The sequence below is a fragment of the Carcharodon carcharias genome, chromosome 6 (genome assembly GCF_017639515.1).
Source record: "Carcharodon carcharias isolate sCarCar2 chromosome 6, sCarCar2.pri, whole genome shotgun sequence".
Taxonomy (NCBI): domain Eukaryota; kingdom Metazoa; phylum Chordata; class Chondrichthyes; order Lamniformes; family Lamnidae; genus Carcharodon; species Carcharodon carcharias.
In genome coordinates, this window is record NC_054472.1 from 6231282 (window position 1) to 6245175 (window position 13894).

At 45.1% G+C, this 13894-nt stretch overlaps 1 protein-coding gene across 1 annotated transcript in view; it reads right to left on the minus strand.

The window, feature by feature from the left end:
* The window catches only part of LOC121278985 (angiopoietin-1-like), a 151242-nt gene that overhangs the window by 62753 nt on the left and 74595 nt on the right, over positions 1-13894 (minus strand). Inside the window, exons 2-3 of the mRNA XM_041189675.1 lie at positions 3584-3739; positions 441-562 (exon numbers count right to left, since the gene is read on the minus strand). Of these exons, the coding sequence (XP_041045609.1) occupies positions 441-562; positions 3584-3739 (278 nt within the window). The remainder of the gene's footprint in view (positions 1-440; positions 563-3583; positions 3740-13894) is intronic.

Below are 13894 nucleotides of genomic sequence, written 5' to 3' on the forward strand. Positions count from 1 at the left end.
CAGCTGCTGCAGACTGAGTTGCAAAAACATAGAGGGATATATTTTGTTTTAGGGGAAGCTGACACTGGCAGTTCTACCTGCCCCGTCTGTACCGACCACAGTCATCGCCTGGTCTGTACAATGAAAACTCAACAATTTCTGATGAAGAAACCGGGGCTTTCCACAGAGAAAACAATTGCCGATCACTCGATCTGAGGAGTGAAGCCTTTCCTGGCAGGAAAGCAAAACTCGCGTTAGTGAATCAGGAGCCTACCCAATTATCAGGGGCTGCTGATTGGCTATCGTCCCTCTTGCGCTACAGCCCAGGGTGAGATTCCCCCAACCCCACCCCACCCCCACCTCAGCTCTTTGTTTCAAGAGTGAGAACCTTGTATAGTAGCTTAATGCCTATCATTGAGGCAGTGAAATGTTAATGATATAATTTAATAAACTGAACCTACCTGTTCTTATCATGTAATCTGTAGATCTCATTGGTCTGAAGAAGGAGCTGTTTCTCCAGCTTGTATGTAAACAAGGAATTTTCCAAAAGTTGAATTTCGAGCCTTGAGGTTTGGTTTAAGACCTAAATGTACGTTTATAAATCATTATTCTCATGAAATATATGTTTTCCCTCTAAAATGAGCAATTAATTCACAGAAACAGATAAAAGTAATTATTCAGCTGAAGCAAACAAAGAACACAGCAAGATCCCAAATGTTTTGTCTTGCTGTTCATTGAGTTATCTAGTGTTGTTCACATCATTTGGACCAGGCAGGGGAGAGATTTATTCCTGTTCCATATTGAGACAACAGATCAAGGAACACAGAAATACAGGAAGGCCATTCAGACCCTCGAGTCTGCTCTGGCATTCAATTAGTTCATGGTTGATCTGTATCTTTGCTGCATCCTACCTGCCTTGGCTCCATGTCTTTTACTATCCTTATTCATCACAGCATTACCAAGTCTTAGCCAGGTGTGAGATTGTGGGGGTTAATCTCAGTGTCTCTGGGTTAGGGCCCCTACCCATGCTTGCTGCCCAGTGACCCCTATTGCAAAAAGGGAATGGGTGTCAGCAGGAGGAAGGGACTGATTGTTCCAATTCTCCCTGTGCCGGCCAGTGTTCACATCCTTGGCTCATGGAGAATACCCACCAGCCTGGGGTACTAACAACTGATTGATCAGTCTCGCTGGGACAGCATGTGTATGGGTGTGTGTGGGGACGTGTGTGTGTATGTGTGTGTGTGGGCGTGTGTATGTGTGAGTGTGTGTGGGCGTGTGTATGTATGAGTGTGTGTGGGCGTGTGTATGTGTGAGTGTGTGTGGGCGTGTGTATGTGTGAGTGTATGAATGTGTTTGTGTGTCTGTGTGTGGGAGTGCTTGTGTATGTATGCACGTACGTATGTGTGTGTGTGTTTGCATGTGAGTGTTTACGTGTGTGCATGTGTGAGTGCGAGTGAGTTTGTGTGTGCAAGTGCTTGTGTATATATGCACAGATGTGTGCGTGTGACTGTTTGCATGTGAGTTTCTGTGTTTGTGTGTGTGTGTGTGTGTGTGTGCGTGTACAAATCTGTATGTCTGTGAGTGTATGTGGGCATGTGTGTGTGCCTGTGTGCGTGTTTACGTGTGTGCAAATATATATTTGTGTCTGTGAGTGTGTGTGTGTGAGTGTGTGAGCATGAGCATGTGTGTGGTTGAGTGTGAGTGTAAGGTGTGTGAGTGTGAGTGTAAGGTGTGTGAGTGTGTGAGGTGTGAGTGTGTGGGTGTGAGGTGTCTGAGCGTGTGTGTGAGGTGTGTGGGTATAAGTGTGTGTGAGATGTGTTTGTAAGTGTGAGTGATTGTGTGTGAGTGTGAGGGTGTGAGTGTGTGTGTGTGAGGTGTGTGGGCATAAGTGTGTGTGAGGTGTGTTTGTAAGTGTGAGTGAGTGTGTGTGAGGTGTGAGTATGAGGTGTGTGAGTGTGTGTGTGAGGTGTGTGAGTGTGTGTGAGTGTGTGTGAGGTGTGAGTATGAGGTGTGTGAGTGTGTGTGTGAGCTGTGTGAGTGTGTGTGAGGTGTGAGTATGAGGTGTGTGGGTGTGTGTGTGAGGTGTGTGAGTGTGTGTGAGGTGTGAGTATGAGGTGTGTGAGTGTGTGTGTGAGCTGTGTGAGTATAAGTGTGTGTGAGGTGTGTGAGTGTGTGTGAGGTGTGAGTATGAGGTGTGTGAGTGTGTGTGTGAGCTGTGTGAGTGTGTGTGAGGTGTGAGTATGAGGTGTGTGGGTGTGTGTGTGAGGTGTGTGAGTGTGTGTGAGGTGTGAGTATGAGGTGTGTGAGTGTGTGTGTGAGCTGTGTGAGTGTGTGTGAGGTGTGAGTATGAGGTGTGTGGGTGTGTGTGTGAGGTGTGTGAGTGTGTGTGAGGTGTGAGTATGAGGTGTGTGAGTGTGTGTGTGAGCTGTGTGGGTATAAGTGTGTGTGAGGTGTGTGAGTGTGTGTGAGGTGTGAGTATGAGGTGTGTGAGTGTGTGTGTGAGCTGTGTGAGTGTGTGTGAGGTGTGAGTATGAGGTGTGTGGGTGTGTGTGTGAGGTGTGTGAGTGTGTGTGAGGTGTGAGTATGAGGTGTGTGAGTGTGTGTGTGAGCTGTGTGAGTATAAGTGTGTGTGAGGTGTGTGAGTGTGTGTGAGGTGTGAGTATGAGGTGTGTGAGTGTGTGTGTGAGCTGTGAGTATAAGTGTGTGTGAGGTGTGTGAGTGTGTGTGTGAGGTGTGAATATGAGGTGTGTGTGTATGTGAGCTGTGTGAGTATAAGTGTGTGTGAGGTGTGTGAGTGTGTGTGTGAGGTGTGAATATGAGGTGTGTGTTTATGTTAGCTGTGTGAGTATAAGTGTGTGTGAGGTGTGTGAGTGTGTGTGTGAGGTGTGAATATGAGGTGTGTGTGTATGTGAGCTGTGTGAGTATAAATGTGTGTGAGGTGTGTGAGTGTGTGTGTGAGGTGTGAATATGAGGTGTGTGTATGTGAGCTATGTGAGTATAAGTGTGTGTGAGGTGTGTGAGTGTGTGTGTGAGGTGTGAATATGAGGTGTGTGTGTATGTGAGCTGTGTGAGTATAAGTGTGTGTGAGGTGTGTTTGTAAGTGTTAGTGAGTATGTGAGTGAGTGTGTGTGTGGGTTTGTGAGGTGTGTGAGTATGAGTTCAAAAATAAGTGATTAAATGTGATGAGTAACAGACACTGACACAAAGACTGGAAAAGGCTTCAGAATCACCGCAATCTTAAACTATTTATTGACGTTTTCTTCATCTTTGTTTCCATGCCAATGGGGCTGATCACTCTTGCAAACCAATTTAAACAAAATTCTTAAAACATGCTGTAACCAGATAAAGATACCAGAGACATATTTACAAGAATCACTCAGTATTGTGATCCTGCCAGTAAATGTTTTTCAAAGGCTCTTATTTAATTTGGAATGAGGTGCTGGAGACGCTGTGTGTGTTACTCTGGGCCAGTTTAAACATGAGGCTGTCTGTTGCACCCCTTGCAGAAGCCGACTGATCCTTCACGCTGCATCCACAACCCACCCACACCCACCCCCCCCACCACCCCCCCATCCCCACCCCCGTCACCCCCATGGGATCTTACCTGTGTTTCCACCTCTGTGAGTCGGCGTGTTTGCTCTGCTGACTGACTCAGCAGACTCGTGCCAATTTCCAGAATGGTAGCTGTGTGGTTCTGAACGGTGTTTTGCTGGATCTGAACCATCTCCGCCTTCATGCTCTCCTGAATGTAATTCTCCAGCTGCAACAAAGTCATTTTAAAAGCTTTTAAAAGATCCAAACGAGCCAGGATCCTGCCGGTAATAACCCCAGTGTGATTACTGGACAACATACATCAAGCAACGTCAAGGGGAGAATCTTGAGAGATTTTTTTTTTAAATTATTCGGACATGTCCCCTCATGTGACACTGGGACGTGTCTATGAATTTTATTTAAAAATTTTATTAAAGTTTAAAAACCTTCATGGAAACCCGTCCTGCCCGTGGATGAGGTTCCAAGATAAATGCGAAGGCCGCCTGGGCTCTTTGCCTGCCCCCACCCCCCACCCAACCACCCCCCCACCCCCTAGCCTTAAGTTTGGATGGACAACCCTGTCAATTCTTTCAATTGATATTTAAATGGCCCTAACAGGCCTTTGACAGTTCGGCGGGTGCGCAGCTGAATCTGGTCCCCACCCGCCAAACTGAAGATCGGACTGACACACGCCCGACGTCACCACGCGCCATTTTACACATCGGCGAGCAGGGCCAGCCCCCCCCCCACCCCCCCGCAGGCCGACCAGAAGGTTCAGGCCCAGCTTGCATTTCTATAGCGCCTTTCACTGCCTCAGGACATCCTAAAGCGCTTTCCAGCCAATGAAGCATTTTTTGAAGTGTCGTTACCGTCGCAATAGAGAGTGCGGCTACCCAATTGTTGACAGCGAGATCCCACAAGCAGCAATGTCAGGTTATCAGTTGTTACGACATAGGTTGAGGGGTAAACACTGGCCAGGCCGCTGGGAGGAATTCCCCCACACCTCCCCACTCTTCTGTAAAATAGTGACCATTGGATCTTTGACATCCGCCTGAGAGGGCAGAGAAAGGCTCCATTTAACGTCTCATCCGAAAGACAGGGCCTCCGACCGTGCAGCACTCCCTCAGCACTGCACTGGGAGCACCGGTCTGGATTTTAGGCTGATGTCTCTGGAGTGGGACTGGAATCCACACCTTCTGCTTCAGAGGTGAGAGAGTGCTGCCCTCTGAGCTACAACTGACGCTGAATGAAATGCCTATAGACAAGATAAAACGAAACCCCGCTGCCCACAGCAGGGACAGCTCACACATTTAAAAGCGACAGCTTGCCTCTGGAAAACAGCCTTCTTTCGCTGGAAAGCATTTCATTGGCTTTGAGGCTGTGAGGTTATTAAGGCTGCTTTATAAATGCAAGTTCCTTCTACCATGACATGGAAAAGAAGTTAAGAGGAAGAATGTCACTTCACCTAAGGAATTAATTTGTATGTTGTGTGCATTAGACACTGCATATGTTCAGACAAGAACTTTGAGTGATTGACTGACTAATCATTTTACATAAGTTCATACTTTATGAATTGGTTAAACATTGTGGCTGTGTGATTCTGGATGTAGAATTCAATCTAAGCCCCTTTGTTCACTCTTCAACAATTCAATAATTCAATCAAATCCAAAGAGAGAATGTTATGTCAACAAGGCTAGCACAATCTAATCCAACATACAACTAAAATCCTTGTACACACCTCACTACAGCTAGTCAAATGGGCCTGCAGTTTGAAAGGCCACTGGCTTAACCAACACCATTGATGAGCTCCAGTGAATCGATGCTGCATTGGCACAGCACACTCCTGATCAAAATCAACCAATCCCTGCAAAACACTGGCAATTCCCAATCAGGGACCAGCAGCAACCGCACAATCGACCAATCCAGATATTGAGTTTCTTTTTCACTGGCTCTGATCTTGTTGTTCCCTAAGCTGGTCCTCAGTAAATAGTCAGATAAAACACAGAGCATAAAGGGCAGGATTTTACGACAGCAGGATTTTACCTTCCCGCTGTGGTCAATGGGGTTTATAACGGCCCTGTCCCCACCGAAACAGGGGGGGGGAGGTAAAATTCTGCCCAAAGAACCTAACAAACCTGGTATCTATTTATAGAATGGTTTTAGCATGTTTTATTGGCATAAAGTATCTCAAATCACAGCTTCCAAAAAGGGAAAAGGATCCCCCCCACCCTCCCGGACATTATTCCACCCTTGGATACACAGTAGGGGGGGGGGGATGAATTTTTCCTATGGCGGGCAGGCTGTTTGGGAGCAGGCACGGAGCCGATTGCTGCCCGCGATCACCAACCATGATCGGCTGCGCGCCAGCCAGTTAAGGCCTGCCCAGCGTAAAGCGCACTGCGTAGCACTCAGCATGCACACGGGTAGAGCGCACTCATCTCCCTGAGGCTAAGTGCTGCTTCAGGGAGATCACCTGGACTTTCAACAATATTAAAAATAGAAAAGTAATTTCCCTGACATGAGTTGGGACATGTTCATAATTTTCAACCAAACCTTATTACAATTTTTAAAATCCTACATGAAATCTCGTCCTGCCGGTGGATGAGGTTTCATGTTTTCTCTATTCCCCGCCGGGACTCCTAGCTGACCTGCCGACATTAAGGTTGGACGGGCGGGTCCTTTAATTGTATAATTGACCCTGTCAATGGCCTCAAGTGGCCATTGACAGGTTGGTGGGTGCACAGCTGATTTTGCTGAGCCCCCGCCTTCCTGAAAATTGAAATGGGGCGGGGTGACGTTGGGGGTTCTGCCCGACATCATTTTATGCGTCAGCAAGCAGGCCCCGCCCCCTGCTCACTTTCCTCTCAGCTTCCTCTGTTCCAAAGAAAACAATCCCAGCCTATCCAACCTTTCTTCACAGCTAAAATTCTCCATTCCTGGCAACATCCTCGTAAATCTCCATTGTACCCTCTGATGCTATCATAGCCTTCTTGCAACGTGGTGACCAGAACTGTACACAGTACTCTAGCTGTGGTCTAACTAATGTTTTATATGGTTCCAGCATAATTTCCCTGCTCTTATATTCTATGCGGCAGCTATTAAAGCAAGGATGGTACCTGTCCCGTTGCCTTCAGGGACCTGTAAATATGCACCCTGTTCCTCTACAGTTCTCAGTATCCCTCCATGTGCACCCTGTTCCTCTACAGTTCTCAGTATCCCTCCATGTGCACCCTGTTCCTCTACAGTTCTCAGTATCCCTCCATGTGCACCCTGTTCCTCTACAGTTCTCAGTATCCCTCCATGTGCACCCTGTTCCTCTACAGTTCTCAGTATCCCTCCATGTGCACTCTGTTCCTCTAGAGTTCTCAGTATCTGTAGATATGCACCCTGTTCCTCTACAGTTCTCAGTATCTGTAAATATGCACCCTGTTCCTCTACAGTTCTCAGTATCTGTAAATATGCACCCTGTTCCTCTACAGTTCTCAGTATCTGTAGATATGCACCCTGTTCCTCTACAGTTCTCAGTATCTGTAAATATGCACCCTGTTCCTCTACAGTTCTCAGTATCTGTAAATATGCACTCTGTTCCTCTACAGTTCTCAGTATCTGTAAATATGCACCCTGTTCCTCTACAGTTCTCAGTATCTGTAGATATGCACTCTATTCCTCTACAGTTCTCAGTATCTGTAGATATGCACCCTGTTCCTCTACAGTTCTCAGTATCCCTACACATGCACTCTATTCCTCTACAGTTCTCAGTATCTGTAGATATGCACCCTGTTCCTCTACAGTTGTCAGTATCTGTAGATATGCACCCTGTTCCTCTACAGTTCTCAGTATCTGTAGATATGCACTCTATTCCTCTACAGTTCTCAGTATCTGTAAATATGCACCCTGTTCCTCTACAGTTCTCAGTATCTGTAAATATGCACCCTGTTCCTCTACAGTTCTCAGTATCTGTAGATATGCACCCTGTTCCTCTACAGTTCTCAGTATCTGTAAATATGCACCCTGTTCCTCTACAGTTCTCAGTATCTGTAAATATGCACTCTGTTCCTCTACAGTTCTCAGTATCTGTAGATATGCACCCTGTTCCTCTACAGTTCTCAGTATCTGTAGATATGCACTCTATTCCTCTACAGTTCTCAGTATCTGTAGATATGCACCCTGTTCCTCTACAGTTCTCAGTATCTGTAGATATGCACTCTGTTCCTCTACAGTTCTCAGAATCTGTAGATATGCACTCTGTTCCTCTACAGTTCTCAGTATCTGTAGATATGCACTCTATTCCTCTACAGTTCTCAGTATCTGTAGATATGCACCCTGTTCCTCTACAGTTCTCAGTATCTGTAGATATGCACTCTATTCCTCTACAGTTCTCAGTACCTGGACACATGCACTCTGTTCCTCTACAGTTCTCAGTATCTGTAGACATGCGCTCTGTTCCTCTACAGTTCTCAGTACCTGGACACATGCACTCTATTCCTCTACACTTGGCAGTATCCTCCCACTTATTGAGTATTCCATTGCCTTGTTTGTCCTCATCAAACACATTACCTCACATTTCTCCAACTGCCATTTTTCTGCCCATCTGACCAAGCCATTGATATCTTCCTGCACTCCACAGATTTCTTTTTCATTATCAAGCACATGGTCAATTTCTGTATCATCTGCAAACTTCTTAATCATGTCCCCTGTGTAAGTATAAAGGACCCAGTACCACGCCCTGTGGAACCCCACTGGAAACAGCCTTGTAGTCAGAAAAATACCCATCCACCACAACCTTTTGCTTCCTGCCACTAAGGCAATTTTGGATCCAACTAGCTACTTAACTTAGATCCCATGGGCTTTTACTTTGCTGACCAGTTTGCATTGTGGGACCTTGTCAAAAAACCTTGCTAAAATCCAAATGGCTACATTGAACATGCTACCCTCATCAACCCCTCACCAACCCCTCATCAACCCCTCAACAACCCACCTTGTTATCTTTTCCAAAAAATTCAATAAAGTTAGTCAGATGCAAGCATAAAAGCAAAATACTGCAGATGCTGGAAACCTGAAACAAGAACAGGAAATGCTGGAAAAAAGCTCAGCCAGTCTGGCAGCATCTGTGGAGAGAGAAACAGAGTTAACAGTTCGAGACCTGAAGGGTCGTACGGACTCGAAACGTTAACTCTTGTTTCTCTCCCCACAGGTGCTGCCAGACCTGCTGAGTTTTTCCAGCATTTTCTGTTTTAGTCCGATGCAACCTCCCCTTAACAAATCCATGCTGACTGTTCTTGATGAATCTGTGCCTCTCTGAGTGGCAATTTATCGGATTGTCAGAACGTCCTCCAATAATTTGCCCACTGCCAAGATGAAGTTGACTGCCCTGTGATTACTCAGGCTATCCCTTCTGAAGCAACTGTACAACTTTACCGGCCCTCCGGCAAAGAGGGTCGGGAAATGATAGTACGGGCGGTGATCACTCGGCCAACTGGGTTCTGTGTGAAATGCTCGGGTGTGATATCAGCTAAGGGCAGGATTGGTAATGCCGGCGTGGCACTCTCAGATCACTCCGCACCCACCCCCTGGACAATAGTTGTTTCAGTGAGGCCATTCACCAATGGAACCGAACAGCAGCGGAGAGTCAGGGTTGAGGGAGGTGGTTTTATTCTTGTGACCTGCTGGGTCACATTGACACAAAGTGAAAACTTACCCCAGTGAATCCTGGAAAAGAAGAGTGAGAGTTGGCAAGGTTATATATATATATATATATATACGTATATATTTATTAAAAAACAATTAGCGAACAGGAGGAAGCCACAACTGTTTTTACTGCCTGATTCAGAGGACCCATGGGGGGTGCTGATGGTGATATGAGGTGTGTTTGGCTGACTGTGTGTTATTTCTCCAATAAAAATTTCAAGCTGAAAAGTAATGTCATCACTTTCTCTTAATCGCTCCTGTTTTTTTCAAAAATATAAATGCTTCCTTTCATTCCTTTTTTCTCTCTTCGCAAATCCCAGCTTGTGTCAAATGCTTTTGAGTTCCATCTCGCGCACACGTTCACAAACATTCTTCAGAACAAGCAGCCTGATTTTTCAGGGAGGTTTCGTGTCGGAGTTTGGAAGGTGCATGTTACAGATGCAACGTGGGGATCAGCAGTTGTCCTTTCGAAGCCCGGCCTTCATAGATAAAGATATTCAGCTCCGAGGATAAAACTAAACTTATTAACTTAGACTTCAGAGAACCTTCAACGTCCCATAAACAACCAACAGAACAAAAGATAAGACAGATCTTGCATTTATATAGCACCTTTCACAATCTAAAGACCAACAGTTGTTGTTAATGATTCTTCGATCGTCATTTACATCCCCCCCTAGAGCCATCTTTTGTTTCTTTATTTGTCCCACTATCATCTCCTTTTGCCTTGCACAATCCTCCCTTTCGTCATTTAATCTCTTCTGTCTTCCACAGCATCACGATCTTCCCATTTGTACTTACCCCCTCCATCCCCTTTTCCGGCCTCTGTGCTTGCGTTAGAGCTGTCACATTTCAAACTTTTCCTAGTTCTGATGAAATGTCATCGACCTGAAACGTTAACTCTGTTTGTCTTTCCACAAAAGCAGCCAGACTTGCTGAGCATTTCCAGCATTTGCTGTTTGTATTCCACATTTGTTTCAGACCAGCATCAACAGAATGAAGCATTTGGGAGATTGTCTTAGGCACTGGGCTCTCACGATGTTGAATACTAGCCCAGAAAGAGCAGAGACTGAAATCAGAAAAGAGAGGGGAATGTGATGATGTGAATAACAATTGGAGAGGGGAACGTGATGAGTTGAATAACTCTATTGGAGAGGGGAATGTGATGAGGTGAATAACTCTATCGGAGAGGGGAACGTGATGAGGTGAATAACTCTATCAGAGAGGGGAATGTGATGAGGTGAATAACTATCGGAGATGGGAACATGATGAGGTGAATAACTCTATCAGAGAGGGGAATGTGATGAGGTGAATAACTTTGTCAGAGAGGGGAATGTGATGAGGTGAATAACTCTATTGGAGAGGGGAATGTGATGAGGTGAATAACTCTATCAGAGAGGGGAATGTGATGAGGTGAATAACTCTATTGGAGAGGGGAATGTGATGAGGTGAATAACTCTATCAGAGAGGGGAATGTGATGAGGTGAATAACTCTATCAGAGAGGGGAATGTGATGAGGTGAATAACTCTATCGGAGATGGGAACGTGATGAGGTGAATAACTCTATCAGAGAGGGGAATGTGATGAGGTCAACAACTCTATCGGAGAGGGGAACGTGATGAGGTGAATAAATCTATTGGAGAGGGGAATGTAATGAGGTGAATAACTATTGGAGAGGGGAATGTGATAAGGTGAATAACTATTGGAGAGGGGAATGTGATAAGGTGAATAACTCTATTGGAGAGGGGAATGTGATGAGGTGAATATTGGAGACGGGAATGTGATGAGGTGAATAACTCTATTGTAGAGGGGAACATGATGAGGTGAATATCTCTATCAGAGAGGGGAAGGTGATGAGGTGAGTAACTCTATTGGAGAGGGGAATGCGATGAGGTGAATAACTCTATTGGAAAGGGGAATGTCATGAGGTGAATAACTCTATTGGCGAGGGGAATGTGATGAGGTGAATAACTATTCGAGAGGGGAACGTGATGAGGTGAATAACTCTATCGGAGAGGGGAACGTGATGAGGTGAATAACTCTATTGGAGAGGGGAATGTGATGAGGTGAATAACTCTATTGGAGAGGGGAATGTGATGAGGTGAATAACTCTATTGGAGAGGGGAATGTGATGAGGTGAATAAGTCTACTGGAGAGGGGGACGTGATGAGGTGAATAACTCTATCAGAGAGGGGAAAGTGATGAGGTGAATAACTCTATTGGAGAGGGGAATGTAATGAGGTGAATAACTCTGTTGGAGAGGGGAATGTGATGAGGTGAATAACTCTCTTGGAGAGGGGAATGTGATGAGGTGAATAACTCTATTGGAGAGGGGAATGTGATGAGGTGAATATTGGAGAGGGGATTGTGATGAGGTGAATAACTCTATTGGAGAGGGGAACGTGATGAGGTGAATAACTCTGTTGGAGAGGGGAAGGTGATGAGGTGAATAACTCTATTGGAGAGGGGAAGTTGATGAGGTGAATAACTCTATTGGAGAGGGGAATGTGATGAGGTGAATAACTCTATTGGAGAGGGGAATGTGATGAGGTGAATAACTCTATCAGAGAGGGGAATGTGATGAGGTGAATAACTCTATTGGAGAGGGGAACGTGATGAGGTGAATAACTGTATGGGAGAGGGAAATGTGGTGAGGTGAGTACCTCTATTGGAGAGGGGAACGTGATGAGGTGAATATCTCTATCAGAGAGGGGAAGGTGATGAGGTGAATAACTGTATTGGAGAGGGGAATGTGATGAGATGAATAACTCTATTGGAGAGGGGAACTTGATGAGGTGAATAACTATTGGAGAGGGGAACGTGATGAGGTGAATAACTCTATCGGAGAGAGGAATGTGATGAGGTGAATAACTATTGGAGAGGGGAATGTGATGAGGTGAATAAGTCTACTGGAGAGGGGGACGTGATGAGGTGAATAACTCTATCAGAGAGGAGAAAGTGATGAGGTGAATAACTCTATTGCAGAGGGGAACGTGATGAGGTGAATAACTCTATTGGAGAGGGGAATGTGATGAGATGAATAACTCTATTGGAGAGGGGAACGTGATGAGGTGAATAACTCTATCAGAGAGGGGAATGTGATGAGGTGAATAACTCGATTGGAGAGGGGAACGTGATGAGATGAATAACTCTATTGGAGAGGGGAAGGTGATGAGGTGAATAACTCTATTGGAGAGGGGAATGTGATGAGGTGAATAACTCTGTTGGAGAGGGGAATGTGATGAGGTGAATAATTCTGTTGGAGAGGGGAACATGATGAGGTGAATAACTCTATCAGAGAGGGGAATGTGATGAGGTGAATAACTTTGTCAGAGAGCGAGCACAGGCGTAATCATTCTATCTCTCTCTGTCTCTCTCTATCTCTATCCCTCTCTTTGTCTCTCTCACTCTCATTTTTTCCATTTCTCTCTGTCGCTCCCTCCACCTGTCTCTCTCTCTCTCTGTATTCCTCTCTCCTTCTCTCTCTCTCTCTCTGTCTCTCTCTCTCTCTCTCTCTGTCCCTCTTTCCCTCTCTCCCTCTCTCTCCCCTATCTCTCTCACACACAAGAGAGGGGATTACTGGTTTGAGTTTTTTCTTGGAAGTGTCAGGAATGCACTGTAATCCTGGCAAAGTTTTTAACTTCCTCCCCATATCTTATATTTGAGTTGAACAACCTGTAAAATACCAAAATTCTCCATAAAACATGTGTCGGGATGTTTTTAAACAAGGAAGTGTCTGAACATTAGAAAGGGACAAAAACAGAATTACTTGGAAAAACTCAGCAGTTCTGGCCACATCGGCAGAGAAGAAAAGAGTTGACGTTTCGAGTCCTCATTGAAGGGTCATGAGGACTCGAAACGTCAACTCTTTTCTTCTCCGCCGATGCTGCCAGACCTGCTGAGTTTTTCCAGGTAATTCTGCTTTTGTTTTGGATTTCCATCATCCGCAGTTTTTTTTGTTTTTATTAGAAAGGGACATACTGCCACATAATTGAGAAGCTCAGTGAGAGGGAGTAAATGATCAGAGTGTAGCTGCGACAGGCACTGAATGGAACAATGCACAATATATCAGATCACAGAAATTCACAGTGCAGGAGGAAGCCATTCTGTCCATTCTACCTGTGCTAGCTCATTGAACGAGTAGTCCTCCTTAGGCCCGCTTTTTGTCTGTAATTCTGTCATCCTCATTCACTGTCCAACAATGTTTTGAAATGATTTATCTGATCAGCTTCCACCAACTTTTCAAGTTGAACATTCCAGATTTGATGAATATTTAGTTCATGGTTCATATTAATAGTTTAGAGGTAATTTTTAGTTCTGGGAAGATTAAAGTTTAACAGTAGAAAATGGGATAAATGCAACTAAAGCAGCTTGGAGTTTATTTATTTATTTATTTAATAGGTTGGGGCCATGTTGATGTGAGATTAACAGCTAGAAAGGTAAGATCCTAAATTTAAGGTGGGCTTACTTGGCTGGAGAACTGGAGATGCAGTGTCTACACTGCTTGCAAATAAACTCAATCCAGAGAGATGTTTTGTTTGGGGAGTTAGAACTAGGTTAGTTTAAAAGCATCCAGTGAGCTCTGAAAGGCTACGTCCTCGTGGAGATGGGTGAAGCTTAAAAAGGTTCACTGGTTTTGAGTTATCTGTGTGTTTGCTGGGAGATGGGGGGGAGGTTAGTTGTAGTTTAGACCTCATGT